Source organism: Brachyhypopomus gauderio, chromosome 11 (assembly GCF_052324685.1).
Source record: "Brachyhypopomus gauderio isolate BG-103 chromosome 11, BGAUD_0.2, whole genome shotgun sequence".
In the NCBI taxonomy this organism is placed as follows: Eukaryota; Metazoa; Chordata; class Actinopteri; order Gymnotiformes; family Hypopomidae; genus Brachyhypopomus; species Brachyhypopomus gauderio.
In genome coordinates, this window is record NC_135221.1 from 7,492,446 (window position 1) to 7,520,255 (window position 27,810).

The 27,810-nt window shown below is 40.8% G+C and overlaps 5 protein-coding genes across 10 annotated transcripts; 3 read left to right on the top strand and 2 right to left on the bottom strand.

The window, feature by feature from the left end:
• Positions 1-185: 185 nt before the first annotated feature.
• LOC143527632 (uncharacterized) lies at positions 186-7,688 on the bottom strand. Its single transcript, XM_077022941.1, has 18 exons — positions 7,552-7,688; positions 6,828-7,156; positions 6,231-6,405; positions 6,007-6,118; positions 5,737-5,843; positions 5,474-5,600; positions 5,157-5,277; positions 4,743-4,828; positions 4,439-4,581; positions 4,183-4,242; positions 3,943-4,006; positions 3,724-3,818; positions 3,406-3,534; positions 3,109-3,223; positions 2,810-2,947; positions 1,520-1,686; positions 1,232-1,314; positions 186-1,088 (listed from the first exon to the last, which is right to left on the bottom strand). The coding sequence occupies exons 2-18, from the start codon at positions 7,001-7,003 to the stop codon at positions 890-892; spliced, it is 2,097 nt and encodes a 698-aa protein (XP_076879056.1). The 5' UTR covers positions 7,004-7,156; positions 7,552-7,688; the 3' UTR covers positions 186-889.
• A 586-nt stretch (positions 7,689-8,274) lies between these two features.
• On the bottom strand, positions 8,275-12,395 carry LOC143526844 (interleukin-17 receptor A). 5 transcript variants are annotated; one of them, XM_077021551.1, is made up of 12 exons: positions 12,131-12,395; positions 11,872-11,898; positions 11,749-11,776; positions 11,520-11,672; positions 11,042-11,166; positions 10,820-10,943; positions 10,680-10,754; positions 10,401-10,561; positions 10,206-10,280; positions 10,060-10,129; positions 9,813-9,926; positions 8,276-9,616 (listed from the first exon to the last, which is right to left on the bottom strand). In XM_077021551.1, exons 4-12 carry the CDS (start codon positions 11,614-11,616, stop codon positions 8,727-8,729), a joined length of 1,731 nt encoding a protein of 576 aa, XP_076877666.1. In that variant the 5' UTR covers positions 11,617-11,672; positions 11,749-11,776; positions 11,872-11,898; positions 12,131-12,395; the 3' UTR covers positions 8,276-8,726. The 5 variants fall into 5 exon arrangements, with proteins under 5 accessions (XP_076877665.1, XP_076877666.1, XP_076877663.1 ...); XM_077021548.1 differs by having other exon boundaries at positions 11,872-11,948; XM_077021550.1 differs by lacking the exon at positions 12,131-12,395 and having other exon boundaries at positions 8,275-9,616; positions 10,060-10,102; positions 11,872-12,124.
• An 857-nt stretch (positions 12,396-13,252) lies between these two features.
• Positions 13,253-16,533, top strand: tnni4b.1 (troponin I4b, tandem duplicate 1). Of its 2 annotated transcripts, XM_077021553.1 has the most exons (6): positions 13,253-13,376; positions 14,585-14,933; positions 15,073-15,204; positions 15,285-15,374; positions 15,572-15,745; positions 15,870-16,533. In XM_077021553.1, exons 2-6 carry the CDS (start codon positions 14,853-14,855, stop codon positions 15,954-15,956), a joined length of 564 nt encoding a protein of 187 aa, XP_076877668.1. In that variant the 5' UTR covers positions 13,253-13,376; positions 14,585-14,852; the 3' UTR covers positions 15,957-16,533. The 2 variants fall into 2 exon arrangements, with proteins under 2 accessions (XP_076877668.1, XP_076877667.1); XM_077021552.1 differs by having other exon boundaries at positions 13,344-14,933.
• Positions 16,534-17,633: 1,100 nt separating this feature from the next.
• LOC143527604 (troponin I, slow skeletal muscle-like) lies at positions 17,634-19,931 on the top strand. The gene is made up of 7 exons (XM_077022911.1): positions 17,634-17,648; positions 18,198-18,242; positions 18,350-18,481; positions 18,754-18,843; positions 19,098-19,271; positions 19,346-19,435; positions 19,581-19,931. The coding sequence occupies exons 1-6, from the start codon at positions 17,634-17,636 to the stop codon at positions 19,430-19,432; spliced, it is 543 nt and encodes a 180-aa protein (XP_076879026.1). The 3' UTR covers positions 19,433-19,435; positions 19,581-19,931.
• A 4,204-nt stretch (positions 19,932-24,135) lies between these two features.
• Positions 24,136-26,834, top strand: bpgm (2,3-bisphosphoglycerate mutase). Its single transcript, XM_077021554.1, is given in 4 exon segments — positions 24,136-24,251; positions 24,388-24,670; positions 24,673-25,005; positions 25,471-26,834. Coding segments are annotated over 3 exon segments (780 nt in total). The 5' UTR covers positions 24,136-24,251; positions 24,388-24,402; the 3' UTR covers positions 25,650-26,834.
• The last annotated feature ends 976 nt before the right edge of the window (positions 26,835-27,810 follow it).

Sequence of the window (27,810 nt, forward strand, 5' to 3'; positions counted from 1 at the left end):
TTTATTTGTTTGTTTGTTTTAAAGTAATAATTTTTAAAAATCTATATTTTCAGTATTTGTCACCTCTCATTCTTGAATAAAAGTGTGTGTTACATTAGATAAATTAATAGAATTTATAAAACAAATCCTCCAGCACCAGGAATATGAAATAATATGAAAGTTTTAATTATTAACAGAATGGATGCTCTAAGATGTTAATTGTTAAATGTTAAATGGAACTATTACAATAATTATTCTGTGGAGAAACAGTTAATGAAAACCAATATAGAATTAGCCCTACAAGTTAAAATTATACAAAAATACCCTCTTATGGTATGGAATCTAATACAGGCAAGTCTCCTAAACTTCTATTGTACTGTATGCTCTAGAAAGGATCAATGAAAATGAAAATTAATATAGGTGTAAAATTATGTGTGTCCCAGTGAGTGGTCATCTAGGTCAGGGCCACAGAATCAGATCCGCTTAGTACAACAGCCAAGTGAACCCAGAATCAGTCCAATACTGTAAATACAACTACATGAACCTTGACAGTTGTATTTGCGGAATGAGGTAGGCTTAAAAAGCATAGTTCCCGTGGAGTCTGATTATGGCCACCAGAACTTGGATGTGAATAAATGGCACAGTACTGAAAGCCCTTATAAATCTGCCACATACAGTTGCCCACTTGCACAGAATTGTACCGGGGCTCTCTTATATTGAACATGGCTCTGTTTTTAAAAAGTGTCCTTTGATTAACTCAAGAGCGAGTGTACATCTACTTCCCATCTGCTCACTCTGGTAATTAACTGAGATTGAAACTATTCCAGGGACCAAAGGTTTCTATATGTATCACTCTATCTGGATCCATAATGATCATAACCCAACTGTGGGTTCCACATCATAACCAAGCCTAGGACTCCATCCATATGCAAGTTGGCTTGGCCCATGGCTGCAAATGAGCCCGGTCCGGACGGATGGCGTCCGCAGTCAGACACGGAGCGATGGGGTGGGGGGAGAACAAGGAGAGACGTGCTGCCAGGAGACCCATGTGCACGCAGGTGTCTGTATCCCGTCCCTGCAGGACACCTGCCATCAATCCACCTGCAAGGCTGAGACAGAGACAGAGAGACAGGAAGAGACCAAGCGATGAGAGAGACAGACTGAATCTAGGTAGGTGTGGAGCAGGTCTGTGTACAAGAACAAAATCGAAAGAGAAGAATTCTCCTCCCCTGGAAGGCTCAGAGTGACATACCTGTCTCCCGCTCCAGAGACATTTACTGTGTCTTCAGAACGCACCACGAGTGCGGGGTAGTACATAGCACACAGCCTTCCTTTCTGCTCAAGAACAAACCAGTGTGCTTTTCAGTGAAAAAATAGAAATCAGAAAACAGCATTTCCAGGAATGTGCAGAGTGGACAGGTATTCTAGCACACTGCTTTTGGCAATGCATCACAACCGTTTTGTTGGAAGGGAGATTCAGACCGCAAAAACATTACGAGAAATTAATAGTAAAAAAAAAAAAGTAGTTAATATTGCATACCCGACTGTGTTTTTGAGGTTGCAAAGTGACTGTTCCAGCATCATGCTCTCCACAAACTAACACTCCCAGTGCACCCAGCGTCACTATCACGCAACGCACATGCTCCAGCAGGGGGCGAGAGAGAGCTGCCGCGCTGCCCAGAACGTCCTCGAGAGAGCTTGACAGGACTGAAAAGGTCATATACTGCTTTAACTAAGGACTCGAGAGCATCATCTCGCATCCTAGGCTTAATTTAACCTGCTATGAGTTATACAACAACATAAACCATGAGTATGGCATGCCTCCCATTCTTCCAAATATATGCCTTCATCTTATTTTTCAGCTGTTTACTCTCATAATGTACCACATTCAGAAAGAGTGCTCAAAAACATTAGCAAATCTCAGATTAGCTAGGCTTTTGAAAAGGGGATCATGCACTACAGCTAATGCAGGATATGAGTCATAGCTTCTTTTTGTGTCTGTCTGCCTGAGGGTGAGTCAAATAAAATTGTACACTGCTACATCAGCAACATGAGGCACTCTTCACTGTAAGTTAGCGGTGATCATCTGAGCTTGATTACTCAGTTGTCACGTCTAGCCCCTCCCTCCTCCCTGGTCCCGCCTAGCCCCGCTCCCATTCGTCCATCCGTCTGTCTGTCACGCCCTCGTCGTCAGTCTCACACACCTGACTCTCGTTTCACCGTCTTGTTTTCAGTGTATAAAAACCCCCTAGTGTTTTACCCCCGTGTCGGTCATTCCCTGTACGTGAGTCCCTGGTTGCTTCTCTGTTCTGCTTCCTCCCGTTCGTTCTTGTGTCCTCACTTTTAGTCTAGTTCCCTGTATTTTGTATTGGATTTCCTTTGTATGTTTGGTTATACTGTTGTGCCTTGTGCTCCTGTTCCCTGTTGCCCTGGTTCCATTGCTACTCATGTGTTTATAGTTGTTGTTGTTATGTTCATTTCGTTAGCGTTCCCCAGTTGTTTAGCTGATCCGTATGTTTTAGATTTTTTCTTATGTGTAGTATAGCTCCCTTAGTATACTTACCGTGTTGCTTGTTCACTCTCCTATGTTCCCTGTTTTAGTTCTCGTACCCCTTAATATCTTGTAGTTTCTTCGTTCGTATATTTGTCCCCATTATTCTGTTTCCCCCTCAGTAGTTGTACCCTGTTGTAGCCTTTGTCTTTTGCCCCTAGTAATATAGTTATTCCCTGTGCTGTCTTGTCTGTTTCTGTTGTTTCTATTAAATCCTTCTTTATTGCATTTGCGTCACTCCTGCTATCTCCCGCCCCGTGAAACGTTACATCAGTGTACCTTTTGGCGTAGGAAGGAGAAGAGTCTGGTTCATGGTACACAGCTCTGCCAAGTTGGGTGAGATGTACGTGAGAGTTTTCCAGCTCTCTGACAGAAAGGGCTTGCAGGCCTTATCAGCATCAGTGGGTTCATACCACACTAAGATAAAGACACACACATACACACACACACACACACACACACACCACATATGACGCATGGTTGTGGCTTTAATATGAGCACTCGGTATCTTGTGAGCACTCGGTATCTTGGTAGTTGAGGACCCATTATAGGGCCTGTTTTTAGAGCTGTAGTCATACCTGGGATGGAATGTTTCTTGGCAAGGCTGCATACATAGTCAATGGTGGAAACAGGGATGTTGCCATCGAGAACAACAAGAGACGCTGATGACAATTGCTCCTCGTACTGGGAAACCTGTACAGACTGTTCATTTAGGCCTGTTTTCCCCCTCACACAGAGTAACCTCACTTTAGTGGAACTGCCCATCAGTTAAGCATCTCCCACTGTTGGTTTCATTAATGGTGCAGATTATAATGCTATGAAAAGATCTGCAGTGTGTGTGTGCGCTAGCCCACAATGGCAGAAAGTACACTTACATGTTGCTCGTTGATCTGTGAGTGGATGGCCATGTCTCCAAGACCGAGATTCAGCTCTCCGCCCTCTGTGATCACAGCACAGTATGTGGCAGTTCTCTGACCCTGCAGTCTCCTAACTGCCCGAGTGTCCTAAAGAACACAGAGCATGTGTAAGCTAGGGGTATCGGTGCAGCCGTTGTGAATACGGAAAATATGGCAGTTTTGATGCGTAATACCCCAACCATGGACTCACTAAATGGACAAATTTGAGAGTTTCTAAAGCAATATGGATTCCCCATAATGAATTAAATCCATTTGCAACCACCATACGGTACTTACCATATGCTTACAGTAGTTGAGCACAGCATCACTGTGAGAATCTGTTCCAACTGCTGAGATGAACAGAGGTTTGTGTCCCAGTCTACTCAGACAATCTTAAAGGTTTTTGGCAGTAGAAATGTAAACAGAAAGAGTTATTGTATCAAATAATGGACTCTAGATCTGTTTGGCAATGTTGTGTTGTTCGTGAACACATCAGGCATCAAGGTGGTGAGTTACCTGCGATATTCCTCCCCACTCCCCCAAATGACTGGCACACGCTGCCTGGATTTGTCTGTCCATACTGTCACAAATAGAAACTGTGTTCTATCTGGGGATTATTCCATTCAACACATTGTGCTTATACAACAGCTTATTATGCAGTTATACAGAGATTTATGACAGAATTTGCTGAACTTGTGGTTGATTTAATGGACATAATCAGTGTGGGAGGGACATGCATGAACATGTTAAACATACCGACAATTCCTTTGTTGTCCCTTTAGCAATGAAGTCAACATTTACACCACCGATGACAACCTGCAGGAAACTTTAATCAGACTTTATAAACTCCAAATTCTTAGGCTAGTTTCCCAGATATGCATTTCAGCTGGTCTTGAAATAAATTACAGTATGTCCATTTTAGTCTCATCATAGTCTTAGGGTGAATGTGGTCTTGTACAGCAGTCCTGTGTGAGTGTGTGATTAGTGTGAACGGGCTCTGGATCTTGCTTACAGGTCTGGAGTGTGAGCCTTGCTCCTTCTCCTCGTGGATCTGACTGCCCCCCCGAGATCTGCGCTCGGGTTTGTGCATGCGCTCCGAAAGGGCGCGAGCTATACCACTGCCCACCTTAGCATTGTTATGAACGAGAGCGATGTCTAAGAGGAAGAGGCGATAAGGAAAATCCTTGAAAGCATCAACAATTCTCTCCATGACACCTGCATGTGTGTGCCATCATCACCTATGTGAGGATAACGTGCGGAGGAAAACGTGCACCGTTACTGTTGTGTGACAAATCAGTGCTGACTGTGGTGGATACTGGCTTGGAGTGACTGTCCCTTGGTGAGCTCGCTGACTCTCTGCAGGACGAACGGGGTCACATCTCGTCCTCTGATTCCTTTCTGTCTGTTGACATGCAGAACATGGTTTTGAAACTGGAGAGGCAACATGCACAATGTGCAGCATGTTCACACCAGCAGTGAAACTCTGAGTGACCAGTTTTTCAGAACACAACTGAATTTAAACCTGTTCCAGGAAGAAACAGCCTTTGGTATATAACACCTCCTATAGTGTTTGTAAGCCTTGTATAGAACTCCTCATAGTGTTTGTAAATCATTTAAAGGTATGAATGATCAGACATTTAAGTGGCATCTTAAATATGTAACCATTCAAGTTTTTAATGAGTCTCTTATTAGGAACAAAGTGACTTTTCCTCTCACACTACTTGAATTACCTGGCCTCAGCCACAGCTGCCTGTATTGCACCCTCTATCTGCTGTCCGACAGTAGCAAACTTTTCTGGAATGGGCACAGCCAGCAGGAGCCCACTCTGCAGGCCCAGAGAGTGCATGCCCACTGTGAGCATACAGAGCACAGAGTCCCACACACCAGTCTGGAGGTAAAGGCACTAAAAACATCTGGCATTGACATCTTCACATAACCCACTGATATGATACTGATGCTAATGAACCTCTCAGGAAGAGTTTAATGAAAACCAAATGTGCAGTACAGTGTTATTGTATGACAGGAAATGCGAATGTGTCTTTCACACCAATGAGGTCAGCCGCTTCTTCTGCGTTGAGGACATTGTATGGAGCTTTGAACCCACTTTCTCGGGAGAAGAAAGCTGGGAAGTGCTTGGTGCTCCCATACGTGGCTACACAGACCCCCTGAGTTTCCTGGGAATGCAGAGTTAAATCTCATCACAGAGTTTACCCCATTAAACCTTCTCACTGACGTGGATCCACTATAACTATGTCCCTGCAATTATGCATAGCAGTTTTACCTCACGGTGGATGCTATTCAACTACTGACCAGGAACTCCAGGGTGCGACCGATGTCCAAGATGGACTTCACCCCAGCGGACACGACAGCGATGGGTGTGCGCCCTAGCTCAGAGAGATCTGCGCTCACGTCCAGGGCTGTGAGCAAAAATACTCCATTAATAACTGAAGAAAAAAGCATTTTGAAGTAATACTCAGCATATATTTCTCTGTATGCACCTGTTTAGTATTACAAATATAGATGTATCATTACTTTTTTTTTTTTGTTTAGCAAATTTCAAACTAACTCAGTCTGACTTACAGTTCTCTCCATCTCTGTGTACTCCACCAATCCCTCCGGTCACAAAAACAGGAATCCCAGCTCTGTGGGCTGCAATCATTGTTCCTGAGACAGTAGTGCCTCCAGGCAAACCCTACTGATTCAATTACTCACATATATGACCCATACTTATATAGCTAGGTATTCATAAACCTAGGTGATTTAATGATTTGGCCAATGAAAAGCTCAATGAACTAACTATCCACCTTGCTGATGACATAGGGCAAGTCTCTCCTGGACACCTTGAGGGCTGTTTTACAGCGTGCAAGGAAGTCCAGCTGGTCTTCTGACAAGCCGACATGAACCACGCCTTCCAGGACTGCCACTGTGGCGGGGGTCGCTCCCTCAGTTCTCACCACGGCCTCTACCTCTTTGGCTGTGCTAAATACAGATCACGTGTTCAAATCTGATGTTGCAGCTTGATAGCCTTGTTTTAACAATTTTAACATTTGTTCACGTCATCTCACTTGGTGGGGAGCAGGGGTAGTCAAGGTACCGAACTAATGAAGTCCAGCTCACAGCTAAATTACCACTCTTGGGCCATTGAAGGTCAGTTGCTTGAATTTAATTGTCACAACTGTATGTCGCTTTGGATAAAAGAGTCTGCTAAATGTGGTGCATTTAAATAGGTGTTGCAAAAATAAACAATAGCCTGGTATATCAGTATTTTTTGCAAGAAGTTGTGCTAAAAAGAAAAACAAAGCAATCATGAAAACCTAAGGGACAATAACAATATGTAGCCAAACAACAGGTGCACTGATTAAGCGCGCGAGTTGGCTGTTGGGTGCGCGCGTTCTCGCTACCTCAGGTTGCGCGGGTACGGCATCCCGTGGGTGATGATCGCGCTCTCCAGAGCCACCACGGGCTGGCGCTGCGCGAGCGCCTCGGCCACACAGGGGTGCACTTTAAACAGCCGCTCTGCGCCGGACACACAGCGCATGTCACACCACAGCAGCAAGGCTAAAGCAAGCGCACACATAAATACCGCCAGTGTCCTGTTTTGACTGGAGGACACATGGTGAACTGGGCTGTGAAGGTATTACCACATTTGCTGGGCCTGCAGGAGGATGTTGAAATACAGCGCCACGAGGGGGTCGACAGCTTCCACAGTATATTCATTACGAAGCAATCTCTGCAATGGGAAAGCAAGACAAGATCAATAAACACTTTCAAATCCTGCCACAATGTAGCATATTTTCCACTTAAACAAAGAGGATCTCTCATGCTCCGGGTTCTTAATACAGGCTAAGCGCAAATTAACGACAGTTAAATATGTTTTTTTTAAGTTCCTAGTTTTCTTAAAACAATCATTCTACATTTTTTATCTAGAGGGGACTGGTGCTATTTGTAAGGAAAAAAATAATATGCACTTTGCACTCTGAATCTAATTAATCGGAGCACTTTTAAACTACGTCTTTAACCGTTTGCGCGTGTTTTCTACGATATACAAGAATCAATCTATAAACCAAAAGAAATCACGTAGTTACTTACATAACGTGACTCAAGAGAAATCACGTAGTTACTTACATAACGTGACTCAAGCCTGACCAGATGTCCACGGCCAGCGGAACCAAATGAAAAGCCCAGCAACAACACAAACTACAAACTGCATGAAACGCTAGAATTTTAAGCTATATTCAACGCTGTCCCGCTATCGAAGAAAGAGCTGAACTTTGGCCCGGGTAGTGTGTGTGTGTGTGTGTGTGTGTGTGTGTGTGTGTGTGTGTGTGTGTGTGTGTGTGTTTGCACCCAAGAGCGCATCCTCAATCTCTGACCTCGTTCCAGTGTGGGGGGATTAGCAAACAAGCCCGGGCAGGGGCGTACAATTGGTTCATTACCAATTACAATGTTTCCGACATAATTAAAATGTAAAAACATAATTACAACATAATGTTCTGTATTGTGTTGTAGAATATTGTTTGTTTGTTTCAGTTAGCAAAAAGGGTAAAAGTGGGCCAGCATTTGGCAACCCGTTTAGACCATCACTGAATCAAGACCTAAAATGATCTTTTTCATTTAATCAACATTCATCAACACTCATACTCCGTCAGAACGTAAAGGTCGAGTGGGACATTTTGTTGACTACTAGTTTTTGTTATACAAATAAGTGTTAAAGTCAATTCTACACTACAAGAATTTCCAGCAGTGATTTACCATTAACAATAAAGTTTAGACGTATGACCACGAAACAAAGCCTAACAGTATGAATTCAATACAAACTTCACTGTTACATATTGACTGTCACCTTTAGCATTCTAAAATAGCACGTCCCTAGTCAGCATGTCTACCAGAAAAGTTACTGTGTCAAGCATAAAAAACACTAAGCATTACATCACTAAAAGCCTTTATTTAATGCATTTACTTAAGACAAATCAGAGATGACATAATAAACAGGTAGCACTTGGACGTTTATCATACTCAAAACAGGCTGCTGTTGTTATTCTGTGGATTGAACCTTGGAAAACGTAGCTGGGAACAAAATAGCATTTATTTATAAACATTCACTTTGAAGATTTTATTTAGAAACAATTATTTAGAAGCATTTATTCTGAAGCATTTATTTAGAAACATTTATTTAGAAGCTTTTATTTTGTACTTGTAGTTTTTCTTCAGGTGTTTTTTTAGGTCTCACTAATAAAGAACCACCAACACTTTGATGTTTTCTGTCCTGACACACCTGACAAGAACAAAAACCCACAATTTCATGTTGAAATGACATGTGTAACCATAGACTCCTCTGCCTTGAGGCTTTGGCCTGTTATCTCACTGATAGCTACGTGAGCCACAGTCTCTGTGACCTGCAGCTTGTTCTGAAGGACACAGGTACGGTTGATGTTTGCACCTTCATCCTGTTCAAGTGTGTCATCTTTGATGTCTTCATTTGCATCTGCGATCTCCATTTCAAACCAGTCTGAGTTGGCCAGCTGGTGTGCCCGAAACGCCTCAATGGCGTCCCTCAGCGCCCTTCCAGATGGACAGCTGTGGTAATCCTCCCCTCTGATGCCCTCCACGTGCTTAATTCTCCAGGGCTCATGCTTCTCCTTGTCCAGGAGCCTGAAGAAGATCTCCTCAAAGTGCTTCATCAGCTGGTACTTCACCGCCATCTTGAAGGGAGCAGGAATGTCCCTTTCACCACAGATGTCCTCGAAATAAGCCACAATGTACTTCTGGAAAGATGAAGCGTGGACAAAATGGGGTACGATGAGTCCAAGGGCGGGGGTCAACATGTCGCCCATGGGGGAGCGGGCGTCCTCTCTCGTCACCACCCTGACCCCCCTGCACATGGCCCTCCACTTGGCCTGCACCCCCGGGGAACACAGGAGCAGAACCTTGTCTGAGGGCCTGGTGAGTTCTGTCCTCTGCATGTCCAGCCACTGGACTCTACCTATGGTGCTGATCCGGGACGTGTCCAGCAGGTCCAGAATGGCATGTGTTCCGCACTTGGTCCTTAGAAAGGCACACAACTTTAGCACAACCTCCTTGTACATGGGGTGGTCCAGAGAGTAGATAATGAGAACTTTGCTGGGCTCTTGTGTGTCAATGCATTCTGGCTCATCCTGTCCAGTGACATCGTCTGAAGAGGGTGATACATCTGTGAAAGGTCAAAGGTGCAGGCTGTGGTTACTGCATCACATAATATCCAATTACTGGGTTTTTGAGTCAGTAAAATAAAAATAAGCATAAGCAAACCTCTAAGAATGAACAATCATGAATTGACACAGCATTTATACTGATTGCTCTTCTGTTCTGCCTATGAGTTAAGTGTTGAGTGGTTTGGTAATACTGACCCGCCTTTGAGTTGCTGTTCATTAAAACAGCCATTAAAGCACCCAGGACCAACCCTGCTAGGCTGAGACCTGTCCAAGCCAAGAAACGTCTGTTGCGTTGAGGTGAAGGACAGGCTAAAAGAAACAGCATTTTAACACAGTCAAGTAAGGATGCGGTGGACAAAGGAAACTTGGCATAATGTTTTTTTCAGACGTACACTGATGGTACGACACTTATAGGATATTAACAATGTGGGGAAATACTTACTTGGGCAGAAGCAAACGTTTTGTTGGTACTCCAAACAGTTATTCTTGCATCGTACAAAAAATGGTTTAATCTGTAAAAACACTTTAAATCACTTTTTACAATTAGGATAAACTGGGAAGCATAAGAATGTCAATGTTAGAACTCACCACAAAGACAAAGTCACATAGTCGTAACTGCCAAGACTCCAGAGAGAAGTTGACACTAAGTGACGTATGGTTGTCCTATAAAGTAAAAAAATATATATATATTTGCATCATTTATAATGTACGCATAGTCATTGTTGCATAAAGAAATACGAGATGTGGAATTATAATTATGTCTTTTTTACAAACAGATAGTACCTTTGACACCAGGAGCGAGAGTTCGTATTGGATACCAGGCTGATGAACGGACACTTTGAACAGGTCAGAGAACTGTCCTGTGTCAAATGTCATGGCAACCACTCCACCATTCCACTCATGGTCTGACAGGGACCATGTGAGGTTGGGATCCCAGAGACTGCCTGTTATTACATCAAAATCCTTATTTGCGTGTAAACAAGAAAATGGACTGACCTAAAATGCAGCACAGAACCATGAGTTTCTGAAGCTGAACGGCTGTATGGAATAAATATGGCCCACCGTTCTCCACGCACAGTCTCAAGCTCCTAAATTCAGCATCTTCACAGCCTTCACACAGATAACAAACCATGAGAACTGAGATGAAACTTGACAGGGATGATTCAAAAAGGAACATCCACTGCTCACCAACTGTAGCTCACCTGGAGTTGTTATCGTGTGCACTTTTGGGTGTCTCTCCACATCATCTGGCTTTGGTAAATTACATACAGAAATCTGATATTTCAACCCTGGATCAACCACGATTCGGTCTAAGGCAAAAGACCACTGTGCAAAGAATGATAAGGCAGTTCAGCAGGAATGAACGTTCTAAGACTAAAAATGACAAATGAAACGGTGCGATTGCACCACCGAGCTGCTCTCACTGGTTCATGCTTGTCCGTTGAGACCCAGGGAAGTCTGCTCCTGAAGACGCAGTGAACACACACGCTGCTGCCTGTGGCAACTTCAAGCACATGCACCTCGGTTCCTTCTAGTCTGTATATGCTCCCTGCAGTACAGGACAGAACAAAGAGGACAGACTCTGGGACTGTGAGCCTGGGTCTGTGAGCACAGGTCTGTGAGCCTGGGTCTGTGAGCACAGGCCTGTGACCACGGGTCTGTGAGCACAGGTCTGGGAGCACAGGTCTGTGTCATTGAGTGATATGGCTTCTGCTGAATCTACATTCAATATTATGATTAATCAACATTCAACTGATCAGTGTGTCTGGAAGCTTGTTTTTTATTTATATTTGCTGAATACTGTTTAATAGTACTGATTTTCCTTTATATTATTGGAATGTATAAATATGTACATGAGAAGAACATGCTTTGGTAGAAATGTCCCTGTTTAAGTGTGATTACCATCAGAAGGCTGCGTGATACTGAGACACAGGACAGGAACCATATCTCCATTAGCATCTGTCCTAACTCTCACTTCACTGTGTAGCTCTGGGTGCATTCGCGGGGTTTCAGGCCTTGGCCTCAGCCATCCATCGTCTGAACAGTTAGGCGTACCTGAGTTCAACAAGGACAGATGTTACCTTTTGCCACAATGTGATATCTTTGAGCTGTGATCGAATTTAATACTCACTCAGGTTGAAATCATATGGCAGAGATTCCTGTCACGGGAAAAATGTAAAGGTTGTGCATCTAAACTAAACAAAAATCAAATGTAAATGACAGTTAAGAATGGATAGAACATATTTTTCATTACCTTCTGACAAGATGGCAGTAGAGGTTGCTGTAACACACGAAGAGGAGAAATCTGTCCTGTCACGGTCATAAGCAACACTAAAACAAAAATCATTTTTATTTTAAAGAGAAAATGTTTGAATCTTTCTCCACTAACTACACCGAGGCAAACTTAAACCATCACACGTAGAATGAGCTATCACTGAGGTTGCAACTTAAAAAGTCTCCTCGTGGTAAGCAGGAAATGAAGAGATAAGATAATTCTTCAGAGGAAGTCTAACCTCTGAGAAAATGTGAAATAAATGGCCTTAGCTTAATATGCTAGTCCACGGCTGCTCCTTTTCTGTGCTAGCACAGAAAAAAACCAAATCCTTCCGACACCAAGCACCTATAACATGAGGTACATGATCATCTAATGAATATATTTTTCAAATAGCAATTTATTTTCTTAAATATATTTAACACATATAAAAGTTGTTGATTAAATGAAATAATGTTAAATTTGCATATGCGTATGTCATGTATAGTATGTTCGTCGATAGACACATTTCCATAGCACTGTATTAATAACAATGTACACTAGAGGGCAGCAACAGCCAGACTTTGAAGTTAGCAAACTCGTAACCGTAATTGCAATATATCTGGGAAACATGCCTGTACTCATCAGAGGATTTGAGGAGCCCTCCAGCCCCTAGGTGTAAATCATAACGCTCATAAAAGTATCTTACAGTTTACAGCCCCTGTCGGTCACCCGCCGCCAGATAGCATGCCATGCTTATAAAGATAAACTGCTCCAAAGACCCTCATACCATTCACATTACAAAATACAAATAGCTCTTAATGGTAGGTATTCTGAATCCAAAATTAACCAAATTATATCCAAGAGTGATAAAGAAGATTCAGGACTGCATACACATGTAATCAAATCAGTGGTTAGATAATGCTGGGTTCTGCGTTCATGGTCTTCAGCCTGAGGAATGTCAGGTCGTAAATAATGCCTCTTTAATTGCAATGTTTACAAATAGATCACTCCATCAAGGTCACCTGTGATGAACTGTGAACCTTAACATGGATTGTATTATGTTACAATAATAGCATGTGATTATGTTGACTTGTTTTATTTCAGATTGCATGTGAAAAATGGAACACTGTGTGTGTGTACACATGGTTTTGTTTCTCAGTTTTGATCCTTTCGTTTTACTTTTCTTTGCATTGTGAAAGATTAATACTTGTCCACAGAGTGTCTCTTTGTGTGTGTGTGTGTGTGTGTGTGTGTGTGTGTGTGTGTGTGTGCTTGTACGGGCCCTTATAATTGCACAGTTAAACAATGTAATCACAGATGAAGGGCATCTTTCCAAGGTGTTTCTGTGCACGTGAGAGGGAGTATATCCTAGCAGGGGGTCTATTTTAGTGAACCATTCACAGAAGGGACCAGAACCATAAATCTACCTTAAAATGCCATAAATTGCCATTTCTACTCTGGCTTCACCACAGCGCTCACTCTGACCTCCTCTCCTCCAGCTCAAGGTAGGTTAGAAAAGACCGTCTCACAATCTGCCTCAACGACGGTGGGTCTGAGATGTTCTCACAGGCTTGTCTGTACATTTGAATTAATTTGTTAACTGTAATCTAGGAATTTCAAATGCTGACTGATTTGGGGCTGAATTACAGAAGGATTTAGGACTGGGATTGGGAATGAGTATGAAATCCTGTGCCTGGTTTGATCGCTGTCATGGGCAGTTCGGCCCAGACCCGTGCGGAAGCGTAATTGGACAGTTCAAGGTACCGGTCAGCCACGGCCCATGACCCCTTGCAGCGCTGTTGTTTGGGGAAGGGGAGCCCTGGAGAGGCCCTCAGCTTCTCCTGCACTCCTTCCACACGTTTACTGGGTGGAATAGTTTCCTCTGTCACTCCCTGTTGTGCAAGTCAGAGTGCTGTACTGTCTAAAGGCCTCGTTGACTTATTGATTTTTAAATGGGAGAATTTCTTAAAGGAATGGTGGAGACCTGAGATGTAGATCTGTGAAATTTGTGAAAATGTCTAATATAATTAAAGGAAGTCAGCGAGACATTTGTGCTACTTTGTCTAAATTACCAAATTGGCACTCAAATGACAACAGGTGTGCGAAAACATCCACTTGCACTTTGCAGGAATTTTGCACCGTAAGAGCCAAAATCAGACAGGCTTTGGTATTATTATTACCCCTAATATGATTTCAGCGCTTGTAGCCAAGATCTCTGGTGCGTATGGTGTTGTGGTGGTGTCAAGGCTGCAGCTGCTTGCTTTGGAAGAAAGGCACGGGAACAATGTCCAGATATAGTTGGGCAGGGACACGCACAACGTCTCCTGGCATATAACATACACCATGGAGGAACATGGTGAGCAGGACAGGGTTCCTCGTGTGCTGAACAGGTGCATCTATATTCAGGCTGTTGGGAACTCTGGTCTTAAGACATTGCTTATTCTCGATGCAGTCACAGTGTTCTCAGTCCACTTGTGAACCCACCATGTTTGTTTTGTCATTTGGCCAAGTGGCTAAGCTTCCTAATAATAATATCAGCTTTCTAATGATTATCATTACATTGTGCATGGAGGTGATATAGTTCCACACTCTTTCAGTCTTCTCATCTTCACCAGACATTTGCTGACTTTAATGACCTAGATCAGAGATTTAGGTCTAGCCTAATGTCTGGTTTATTCAAAATACTCAACTTTCTGTTTTCTTTTTCTTGAAGAGCACTTAGAAAACCACAGCTATGTCTGAAGGGTAAGATTTCACCCCAGTTATATGACATATAGAACTATTTTTCAAATGTTCTATTTATAAATGTTACTTATACAATTTATCAATATGTATTTATAATATCTTATTTATGTCTTCTTGTAACCCAGACCGGTAAGTCACCTTGTCTAATTTTCTGTTTATTATTAGATTCAAATAAAAACAATTCAAAATTTTAAAAATGCCATTATAAAACACATTTCAAACATGTATTCATTCCCATGTCATCAACAACATATTTTCTTGTTTTTCACCTTCAGAAAAAGAGCAAGTGCTCAGCCACGCGCAAACAATTTTTAAAAGTAAGTCCCGTCGGTAGATATTAGGTAACGATGCCGGTCTGAACCAGACGCACAAGCATCCCTCACAGAAAGTGTGTGAAGCGATGTGACGTCTGAGCCCAGTTCTCCAGTACCGGGTCACCTTTTGATCTGTTCACAGAGCAAGCTGCTGATGAAGGCAGCGTCCATGCTTGTGTCTGAGACGGAGCAGTGCAGGTGTGAGAGGGAGAGGACCTTGAAGGAGAGTGTTCCCCCGCTCAGCCTCTCCGGCCTCTCCGCTCAGCAGCTGCAGGTAGACGTTACAGCCCGCTGTGTGCACAGGTCTGTGCTAAACCCACACGCTTCCTGACTGTCCTGTAACCTCCTTCTCAGGAGCTCTGCAAAGATCTCCATCGCAAGATCGACACTGTTGATGAAGCACGATATGACCTTGAAGTTAAAGTGGATAAAAACAAGAAGGAGGTATAACATCATTGTCTCAATGTATGTATGTGTATCGTTTAGACCAGTAAATCCAACAGTGGAAACATTTCACATTAACCCACATCTGGTACTAGACGGCCAGAGTCTGACGGGGATCAGTTAGACTTTTGAGTGCAGGAAATGGTCCCATTGAAGGCAGTATGTGTGGCAGTAGTTTGAGACCTGGTCCACTGTAGATCCAGACCCTGTTGCAGAAGATTGGTGAGATGAAGGGCTCCATGACCAGAACCAAACTGAAGAGGGTGAAAAAATCCGCTGATGACATGCTGGGCGCCCTGACCGAATCCAAGATCTCCTCCAAGGCAGACTTCAAAGCCAACCTTAAGACGGTGAAGAAAGAGGAGGAGAAGGTAGGCCTTTCTCACCAACCTCCCAGTGGTCCTTCCACTGAGAGAATCTCATCAGGAACCTGCAGCTCTGCCTTAATGGTGTCAGCAAGAAGAACACTTCTCATTGTGTGTACTTCTCGAACAGAAAGAGGAGGTGACCGACTGGCGTAAGAACGTGGAGGCCATGTCGGGCATGGAGGGCAGGAAGAAGCTGTTTGCTGCCGGCCTGTAGGGGGCAGACTGGAGAACAGAGCTCAGCAGAGACACTTCACTCTCAGGGAGAGACATGGCAGAAGGGCCCAAGGGTATTGATCCGGCATTTTAATGTCTCTAATGTCAAACTCACATCATTGACAGGCGCCATGCATAAAAACAAGGGAGGCATACTGTTATACTGGGGGAATTGAAATATCAAATAAGAAAATCAAAGCTGTGCACATTTAATTTGCCAATCACAATTTGGATCTATCTACATGAAAAGATTTGTATAGTGGATGTCTATGTTTTTATTAGTAAGGTTGTTGTGCTTAGAATCTCAGTGTATGCCGACTCATTCGTCAAGCAGACAATTGCTAGCGTATATTTAGTCAGATTTATATAGACACACTGTGATATTTCTGTTTATTGAAAAATAGCATAATTACAAAGTGTAAGTAAGCAATGCTTTCATGCTGGTTAGCGATTGGTAAATCATGATCTTGTAACATGTAGCTTAAAGGATACTGCAATTATTTTATCCACAGTGTAATGGCATTCCACAATTAAATACAATGTTATGTTCATATAAAATAAACGTGATTTTTTGTTGACATGTTATCACACCCAGTATGTCCCTATATGACAACATTTAGTCTCACTCTGACAAATGTGTGAATGTTTATAAATGTCGTCAGTCTTTTGTGCTATGCTACAAATTCAAGGTTGGCTAGAAAACATTCATATAAATCCTTTGTGTTGTTTCTGGAATATTAATTTCAAAATATGTCACCCTCTAAAATATTTTATTTTAATTAGTAGCCCCTTTACCTATGACAAAGTGCCATAGATACTTGCGTATGTACATGCGTGCACATGTGTGTGTGTGTGTGTGTGTGTGTGTAGGCGTCACCCAAGGTTGCTACGCCTTGTAGGGTCAAACAATGGGAAAACTCAGGGGCCCAGTTATTGGGCACTGAATTGCATCTGTACTGTGATACTGTACTGTGAAGTAAAGTGAGCTTGAAGGGGTCTGGCCTATTTTAGTAAGCCACTCACAGAAGGCTTCTGAACCCATAAAACTTCACTGAGGTTGCCTTATCAACTGGCACTTTAGCACACAGCTCATTTACTTGGGGTTTTTCTGGACAGATCTGGTATGTTCTCCCAACTTAAACATTTTAGAAACCTGACATAGAGATTAATGTATGAAGTAAATTTAGTGGTGTTTTTCTTTGAGGAAAAGCAGTCAGACCATTTAGGGCATACGACCCAGATTTGTATTTCTTCCGCATAAGCGTTTTCTGTCAGCATGTTTGCGGTTTCATGTGGCAGTGTTGCTTAATTAATATGTAATGCTATTTGCGATATGGATGAAGGTCTTAAAGATCGTGCAGAAGTCAGAGGTCATATGTACATTTGTACTTGTAGTTAAAGAACTCCAAAATTCTCATGTCTTGACATATTTCAGACATAAAGGGAAAGTGATGTTATACATTATGTTACAGGTGTGTCGGTCATACAGATTTCCTTTTTCAGTAGGTTTCATAGGAAACACTTAAAAGTCAAAATGTCTGAGGCGTAAGTATGTCTTCACTAAAACAGCACTGTTTAGTCACAATGTTTAAAGCATAAGACTTTTACTAACACAGCACTGTTTAGTCACAATGTTTAAAGCGTAAGACTTTTACTAAACCAGCACTGTTTAGTCACAATGTCTGAGGCACAAGTAAGTCTTTACTAAAACAGCACTTCCAGTAGGTTCCAGAGGCTTCATCAAGCATTTTTCATAAAAGTTCATTTTTCTTTTCTGTTTTTTTACTTTGACAATTTCTCATAAATGACATCTACAACTAGACCGGTAAGCCAAAACCCCCATCAGCATTTTATATCACTACTGTCTTATCCAGATGAAGAAAGAAAACATATCTAAGACTGCTAAAATCTACAAATTATCCTGAAAGATAAAGTATCTGCGTGTTCAATTTAAATTCCCAATAGCATCCCATTTCTAATATGAGGGTTAATATATAGTAATCTGCAAAACCTCTTTAAAATTTCTTAAGATATCTTAATTAACCACAGTAGAGTTTATACTATATTTTAGGTTTTCCGTTTAAAAGCATTCATTTTAGACATCAATGATAATACAACACAGTTCCTACTGTAGTGTTCTACATTACTTATTTTTCTAAATGAAGAGCAAATCAAGATCAGCATACAAATAGATTACTTGTTCCATCTCAACACCATCGCAACTGTACTTTCACACTTTTAGAAACCAAAGCCCAAGATTACAGCATCCAGAAGGTTGTTCCTGAAGGTTTGTCTTTCAGTTCCTGAAGTTCCCTATGGTGGTGTCTGCAGTGAAACTCCCTTGCTCTTAAGATGGCAGACTGCAGAGCTGAACACTCCTGATCCTTGTTTTAGACTAAAGTGCTGAAGAAGGCGAGCTTACTGCTCGCAGCTGAGAAGGAAGAGAAGAAGAATGAGAGAGAGAGAACCTTGAATGAGAGAGTGCCTCCTCTCCAACTCTCTGGCTTATCTGTGCAAGAACTGCAGGTTTGTTTTTGGTTATAATGTAATATGTTTTCAATCAAAATAAGTCACACCATTACTGAATTATTGACATTATACTGAATATCTGTTGCTGAGGCATTTCGAGCAATTATTGCTGATGTTGGAAAGGGGCGAGGAACATTCGATTTGTCAGGATGTCTAATGAACTACGTTACACAAGGTGTTATTTACATGGATCTTTAATTGTGTTTGCTCTGAAATAACTTTAACTTTAATAATAACATTAACTTTGTCTCTTTGTGAGAAAATGTCAGACTCTGTGTAAAGAACTCCAACAGAAGATCGACAGTGTGGATGAAGAGAGATACGACATTGAAGTCAAAGTGACTAAAAATGAAAGAGAGGTATTATACTGCACCAACGCTAACTCCACCAGGTTAAAAGTGCACGTTTTATAAAATTATATGTTTAACTCTATTCATTTCTACATGTCAGACACAGCATACATGCCAGATACAGCCTCTGTCTGCAACATTGTAGTCTTCTCTGCTTCTTCCTGTGTTTGTTGTTGTAATATTAGTATGAAATGATAGAATTATGAGACTTGTGATGTAATTGTTTTCTCACTAACAATGACATAAAACTGTTGTGATGTCAGATTGCAGAACTGTCTCATAAGATTTATGAACTGAAGGGCAAGATGAAGAGACCCGCCCTGAAGAGGGTGAAGATATCTGCTGACGCAATGCTGGGTGCTCTGCTGGGCTCTAAGGTCAAGGAGTCTGTGGACTTCAAAGCCAACCTCAAAACAGTCAAGAAGGAGGAAGACAAGGTGAGTCATACTCTGGTGGCTAGACGTGGCCTGACTCCTGTCACTGAACATTCAACTGGTATTTGTTTGCACAGAAAGAGGAGGTGACTGACTGGCGTAAGAACGTGGAGGCCATGTCCGGCATGGAGGGCAGGAAGAAGCTGTTTGATGCAGGTCAATAGAAGGTAAACATGGGTATTCCCAACAGGTTCATTACATTCAGTAAAAAACACTACATGTCTTTTCATACTTCCTGCATGATAAAGTTTTGATGTCTTACTACTATTATCTGAACCTTGTGGACATTCAGGTCTACACCTGTTCTCACAGGTGACCATGACTTCAACGGCTGTGTCAAGGACATGTGGTGGCGGAAAAGCTCGTTTAGAGGTTCCGTCATGTCTGCATGGAACTCTGATGAGGAAACCTCGATTTAAAGTTTTGGTAATAGCCATTTCATCTTACCATCATACCATCTTAACATTATACAATCTTAATGAATCTTATGAATATGTTGATTTGTACAAAGTCAGTAAGAACAAGTCATTGCCATAGGAGGATAAGAAAATATTCAGAAACCCCTTTTTTGTGTCTCAATATCAAAGTCTTTGTTCATATCTATTCTGTGATGTCTTACTAGTTCTTTTTGTTTCAAATAAATACTCAGTGGTTAAACACCAAGACTTGTCCTTTTTTGTGACTATTACTCTGGTCGGGTGTATGTCAGTAAATGTCAGCTATTCTTTGTTGAATCTCAAACTTTAAAATATGGACCTGCATGTCAAACTACTCATCAGGAATAGTACAGAGGTATTTGGTTAACCTTTGTGAACACTGAGGTAACGTTTGGAAAGGTCACTGTGTCAGAGTTAGGACTATATACTAGGGCTTTGCATTATTCTAACTCTATAGGGATGTCATTAGCACAATCTTCTGTGGCCAGGTTGGCAATGCAGTGTTATTGTAGGAAAACACCATTTTAATTAGAGGACACGAATCACTTGTTCCACCGTAACACAGAAATTTGAACTAAAAATAAGGAAGTGGACTAGGGCCAGCGGTTAACCCACCTAATTTAGTGTCATGGACACCCTTGAATGAGTCCCAACCAGAGCGGCTCATATTACTATAAGACAATGCTTCCACCTGCTCCCTACTGTCTAAATAAAACCAGTGATTTACACTGCTGTGATCCCAGCCAGCTGCTGCTGGAGCCCAGTGTACAAGAAAACCACCATGTTCTAGCCATTCACAGTGATTTGCTCTTTCTGTCCTGAACTTACAACACTGGGGTAACTACTTTGCTGGGCCACTACTGACATATATGCATGCAAATTGTATTGGTATCAATTTCTCAGTCACCTCGTGTTTTTAAGGGGTTTGATATCCATCTATGGGAACACTGTCTCGTTACAATCATTATGTAGTGTATTATATAAATGTATAATATTAAATGTAATAAAAATTTGGGTCTGGCCTTCTCTCTCTTCATTAGAGCTTTGGGATGTTCCTTAAGAGCCTTGTGTAGTAAGTGCTTGGCACTGAAAACCAGAGGTGGAAAGAGTACTGAAAAATTGTAATTGAGTAAAAGTATCATTACTTTGCCTAAAATCTACTCAAAGTAAAAGTAAATTTACCCATCTCAAAATTTACTCGAGTAAAAGTACAAAATTACTTCATTTAAAATGTAATTTGAGTAAAAGTTACTTTCAGTTATTTAATGCATGGATGAATCATGAACCAAATTCAGTACAAGTTGTTTTAATCAATTTCAAAGTGTATTTAAGTGCACATCCACACTTGCAAAAAGATCAGCTGGGCTCAGGAACATACTTCCTCACAGCACAAGGACAGTCACAACCTGTACCATAAAGTGCAAACAATTTTCAGTCCTGTTGTCCAACGGACAACACTATGATAAGAATAAAGAAATTAAAATTACAAATTATTCAAAAAACAAAATGCACACAAAATGAAGTGCCCACAAGATGCCATAAATCAAACTAAAATGCAACAGATTTCCACTACTCACAATAAAATGCCCACAGGATCCAACTATTCAAAATACAGTGCCCACCGGATCCCACTATTCACAATAAAATGCCCACAGGTTGCCACAACTCAAAATAAAATATAAAATGACCACAGGATCCCACATCTCAAAATAAACCAAAATGCGCACAGGATTCCACTATTTAAAACGCTCACAGAATCCAACTATTCAAAATACAGTGCCCACAGGATCCCACAGAACCTGATAGATAGAAGATTTAAAAATAGAACAATCTCATCCTTTTGGAAAAAAAGTGCACCAGATTACGAACTGATTATGAGACAATGGAAAGGGCGTGTAATTGGCCTTCAGTTCTGGGACTCAGAAGTTTAAATTTCTGCCCGCATTTAATTTTTCACCATCAATATTTTTTTACTCAGTAATGTGAGGGCATTCAAATGTAGTGAAGTAAAACTACTTGGGTCAAAATGTACTCAAGTAAAAGTAAAAATTACATATTTCAAAAACTACTCAGAAAATTACAAATTACTCATAAAAAGTACTCAATTACAGTAATGTGAGTAAATGTAATTAGTTACTTTCCACCTCTGCTCAAAACTCACTCTTCCACACCAAGGCACACATGTGTAGTAGCTTTATACACCAATTGCTTGCATGTTTGGAAGATAAAGGTGTATTTAAAGTGTCGTGTTCACATGGGTGTTAGTCAGGTCACAGTCTCCTCTGCCTTTTCTAGCTCTGGCAGGTTTGTCATATTTCAGTAATTATGACACTTTCAACAGTTCATCTGTACTGTTGAAAGTATCAAGACCAGTAATGTCTGCTGTTTTTTGACTGCATGCATCAAATCATTCTTGGATTAAGGGTGTTATTTGCACCTCATTACTGAAACATTGGTCTGGATCAGTGTTAGACAAATGAGTTAACAGGGGTTGTTTTTCATTTATTCACATGCCTCTGAAAATTACTTATGATCCACAGAGATTTCCACTGACGCTGAACCTCTGGGCTGTTGTATGTGCTAGAGTAGCTCCACTGTATCAATGGCAAATGACAATGAGTCAATGGAATAGAGGATTTAATTACTGCCTTTCACATCAGTTAGAAAATTAATTGATTTAATCATCTGTTCTCCAGCATAGTGTTTCCATTATTTCATAAGTGGTTAAGTGACCAAATCTAGTGAGTTTGTAGTAAGAATAAAATATAATTTAATTATCATATTACTTCTTTTAAAACACATCTTAGATGAAGTGCCTGGGATTGTGCAAAGATTTTACCTTTTATAACTTACATGGTAACATCATGTTTTTTCCCTAGAATTTTAAAACACACGCCATCAGAAAAGGCAGAAATCCTACCAGGAGAGATACTTCTTCATATTTTAGACTTTTGGCTTGATTTTCCATATGCTAGGTAATTAAGATTGAATGAAATCTTATTACTTTACAATAATATTAGCTATACTTTATGAGCTAAGTACATTCATCTGAATTTATACTCATTACAATTATGAAAAATCATGTAAATCAGTTTATTCATGTATAATCCACTAAATGGATGTAACATTGTTTACTTTGAGCAACACTGCAATTCTTGTTTCAACCTAAAGATGTCAGCACAAAACCAGAAAGTAATACACCAGAAAGGAATAAATTACTTCTACAATGCCGTGCAAACGTTTTAGGCAGGTGTAGAAAAATAAACAAAGTTGAATGCTTTCAAAAACAGAAGTTAATAATTCATTTTTGTCAATTAACAAAGTGAATGAAGCACAAAGCACATAATATTCTACAGCTGAATGAGATGGGTTTCCGTTTGAGAATAGAGGGATGAATGAAAGCATAGAATTTAGAATAAGTGGAAGAAAGTAAAAAGTCGTGCGGATGAGAGGTTATTTAGCTGTTGGGGTAGTTATGGTTGAAGGGCTATTATCTATAGGGGTAGTTTTTGAGGCCAATCTGGCTATCTAGGCATTACATTATTAATGTTACGACTTTAAAAACTGTAAAACTTTTGTTCGTTCTTTTTAACTGCGGTTGGTATCTCCTTCCTCAAAACTAGTTCCCTCAAAATATGCCATGTCATGATGTACTGCCCACAGGCAGACTGGTCTGAATTTTACACTTACATTTACATTTTGAGCATTCTCTTTGAGCACACTCTTGTCCAGAGCGACTTACAAAGTGCTTTGCAATCTGTTCACAGAATGCATCCTACACAGTAACGCAGACAGGTCAGAATTCAAGATGCCCTTCAACCAGACTACTGCTAAACTACGAGAATCACCGTTATGATATCACTCACGGTCGAGTTTGATATCATTCGGCCACCATAGTTTATTACCCGCCTTATCGTGGCCGCCCATTGGCTGAAGGAGACGTCGCTCCTAATGGTGGGCCGGCCCTGTGTGGTGGGCGTCTCCACTTGTGCTTGACGTTTTATGTGTTGAGGTGAGTAATGAAATATTCGACAGCACATTTCAGCGTTCACAAACCACTTAAAACGTTACGAATGCGAGTCGTCGTATAAAACCCAGAGTCGTTATTGTTGGAAACAACTTTGCTGGTGTGAGTGGCGCCGAAAGCCACAGCAGACATGTTAGCTACGCTAGCTAATACAGTACAGTTAGCGCTTCATGCGCGGGGGGACCGTTGAAGAGGATTTCTGCAGTATGAACTGTGATACTTGATATTTCTGAATAACGTTTTATTACTATCGTGCTTGTTGGTGCTGTGGCCCTAACTAGCTGTGGAAGGTGCTACTGCAAACTGCAATAGCCCTTGACATTTGAGTTGTGACCCCTGACCTTTTCGTTCCGCTTAAGCGAAGGTGCGTAAGGTGCCTAGGTGTCACACACACCGAATTTGTAGGAAATAAGTGTCGGGTTCCCTTAGAAAGTGCATGAAGCATACACCTGTTAGCCCAGTGTAAACATTTCAACTATCTTACTGAGGAGGCTGTGAGCAAAGGCAGATACATCCGAAGTGATGGATAATTTAAAAAATTTTTTTAATACTTTTTTTTTTTTTTTTTGAAATTTTATATATGAGAATGAATATTCTTGAAGGGAACGCATTCTGTAGCTGTGTTAATCTGGGTACCTGTTTTAACCCCCTTCAGACCTGCACACAGCACATGATGTCTAAACACAAACTTTTCCTGCTTCGGCATGGTGAGGGTGCGTGGAACAGAGAGAACCGCTTCTGTAGTTGGGTGGATCAGAAGCTCAGCGAAGACGGACTGGTGGAGGCCCAGGAGTGTGGCCGGCTGCTGAAAGACCAGGGCTACAGGTTTGACCACGTATTCACTTCAATTCTCAGCCGCTCCATTCAGACAGCCTGGCTTGTGCTACAAGCCATGGGCCAGGAGTGGGTCCCTATTACCAAGTCCTGGAGGTTGAACAAGGGCACTACGGGGCTCTCATCGGCCTGAACCGTGCAGAGATGGCCCTGAACCACGGCGAAGAGCAGGTCAAGCTGTGGAGGCGGAGTTATGACATTACTCCGCCCCCAATTGATGAGTCACACCCCTATTTCGCGGAAATCTACAATGACCGCAGGTACAGCACGTGCGATGTACCCATAGAGGAGCTCCCCAAGACCGAGAGCCTGAAGGAAGTGCTTGACAGACTCTTGCCTTACTGGAATAATGTCATTGTCCCTGAAATCAAAAGTGGCCGAACCGTCCTCATTTCAGCCCATGGAAACAGCTGCAGAGCCCTGCTGAAACATCTAGAAGGTAAACTATAACAACTTATAAGCTCTCACTTTGGTCTTCTGTTTTCATTTACACAAATCTATCAGTCAGTCAGGCAGTTCAGAGATCTGTTTAAATGCACACATGGCAATGCTACCCAAGGGTACCTTTTTTCCTTTTTGTTCTGGAGTTTGTAACCTATAGTAATGGGATTAGTTTAGATGAATATAGGTCTAAAAGTCATAGAGATAAAGGTCTCATTTCATAGGTCTCACTTTGTTTTGTCCTATCTAGATGTGTATTATGGAGTCCTATTCATCCCACTTCATACACTTCACTGCCTTTTACCTAACCAGGCATGTCAGAATACCATGTGATAATGGATAAAGGATGCCATGAAAATGACCAGTGCTTTCATTTTAAGGGCAAAGCTGTTTATTATAGCAAATAGAATGGCTGGAAACCTTTGTTTAGTTTTTGGTAACATCTTTCCTTTTTTCTCATCAGGGATTTCTGATACAGACATTGTCAATGTTACTCTCCCCACCGGAATACCAGTCCTGCTGGAGTTGGATGAAAACCTTAAGCCAGTCAAACCACGAGAGCTTCTTGGTGACCAGGCCAAAATTCAGGCAGCTATCAAAAAAGTGGAAAACCAGGGCAAGGTCAACATGGGAAACAAATAATAATAATAATAAGAGAAGATTATTATTATTATTAGGTTGATAGAAGTGGCAGTTACAGGGGGCATCTTATTTATCATGCACTGAAAAACATACGTAAAAGATGGAGGATGGTTACAAATACACATATTTTTTTCTTGTGGTCAAATAAGCTGAGAATTTATTAGTGACGAGTGTCAGCTGGGATGAATGTGCCAGAATCGGACAGGTAGTAATGTTTGGGTAGGGTTCTGCTTACTGATTATATAGAAAGTAGATCGCACAGTTTTCACACTGGTAAAGGTCTATAGATTTGTGGAATAGAGTACAAATGGCGATATTATAACTATAACAGTTATACTGTGGTAAAATATGCTTGTGGTTTGGCTTTTTATGTAGTGAGTTTTTGAAAATCGTAAAGCAGGAGTGCATATCTTAAAAATAAAGAAAGCATCCCATACATAACCATGCACTTTTCTGTTCTTAGCAATTTTTTTTCTTTTGTATTAGTAGTTTTGTACTGTGCTATTTTATTTTCATCTAAAAATTTAACATTTTTATAATTTTAGGATTTACGGAATGTATGCACTTAATACAAATTGTACCTCAGCTGGATGGTCATCCAGGATGGTTATTTCAACAACGAGAAATGTGCCCATACACCTACATTATAGGTCTGGAATTGATTTGGATTGAAACGTACCATGATAACATATTTTCCTACAGTATATTACAGTATAAATGAGGCTTTGTGCACATTTACCCATCTGGTAAATTATTATTGTATTTGTTTATTTATTAAGAGTGGGGGAAAAAAAATGTTATTTTGTACAGAGGAGAGCTTTATTATTTGTTAGAATCTCTTGTGTATGATCTATATTAAACCTCTTTTAATAAAAGTTGGGTCATAAGAGAACCAAAACAAGTATATAAGCTGCGTAAAGATAGCGTTCTTTGTTTTGTTTTGTTTTTTTAAGGCTTTCTGTCTGTCAGATTTTCGATGTGTTATTTTAATGTCAGACTACTGTAGTGTATTTATTGGTTAAATGCCATCCATGACTGTTGTTTTTCTACTAGATGTTATAGTACTGTGTTATTACTGACTTTGGTAATGTCACACAAAGGCTGTCTTTGTTGCTGTAATATTGCAAATGGAGTATAAAAACTGATTAAATAATGCGAGTTAAAAAAGTGTGACCTTGTTCTTCCAAAGGGTGTGATCTGTTCAAAACAAAAGAACAGAAAACAAAAATAATTCCCTGTTCATTATCAAATGCATTTTTAATTACCGGTAACTAAAATGTATTACAATGACCAGATAAAGGTATCCTATTCAAAGTACCTCAGCACCAGTTGAGTTGTTTATTTGTGCTCAAGTTCTGCAGAGATATAGGTTCTACATAGGAGTGGGCTGAAATGAGAATTTGATGTTATCAGGAAGCATGTATGACAAAGAATTTCCTTGCATATACAACAGTATGTAAGTAATTTGTTGAAGTTGGCCCACAGTCTAATGCTTAAGATTTTTAATCTCAGACAGATATATTCTTGTGCTCATAAAACAAGATTCTATATGAGATAGCAATCTCTGGGTATGCTAAGACATTTTTCACCAGTTTCCCAAAGTTTGTGTTCAATGTTCATGCATACCAGAACACATTTTTAAAAAATATTAATCTCTATGGGTACACATTTATCATGTCATACCAAAAATTGTTTTCAGTGGATGACTTTTATAAAGATAGGAAATGGAGACAGTTGTCTCATAACAATCCTCCTGAAATGAAAATATGATATTATATTCTAAGCCTGTAAGCTAGCTCTTACAATAGTGAATGAGTTATGGAAAAGTGTGAAAACAGACCAGGAAATTAACTGAAAAATAAATACTGCCAACGATCCACTTTGGGAGCTAGTACGTTAAGCTTGGAACGGTGCTGGTGTGATAGTTCTTGAGTTTTATCATGAATTTTAGGGTTGCCTGGCAGACCACTGCTGAGGCGAAGATTTGTGTAAGACAGGTACAAGCTGTTCTGTGATGGCTCTTATAAAAAATATCAATAAGAAATATCCTAACAATTACAATACAAGCACTGCCAGCTTATTATTATTATTTTCTCATCCAATTATTTTATTGGAATGACCACAGGTACACACACCATGATTTCTGTGTCTGATCGTTATG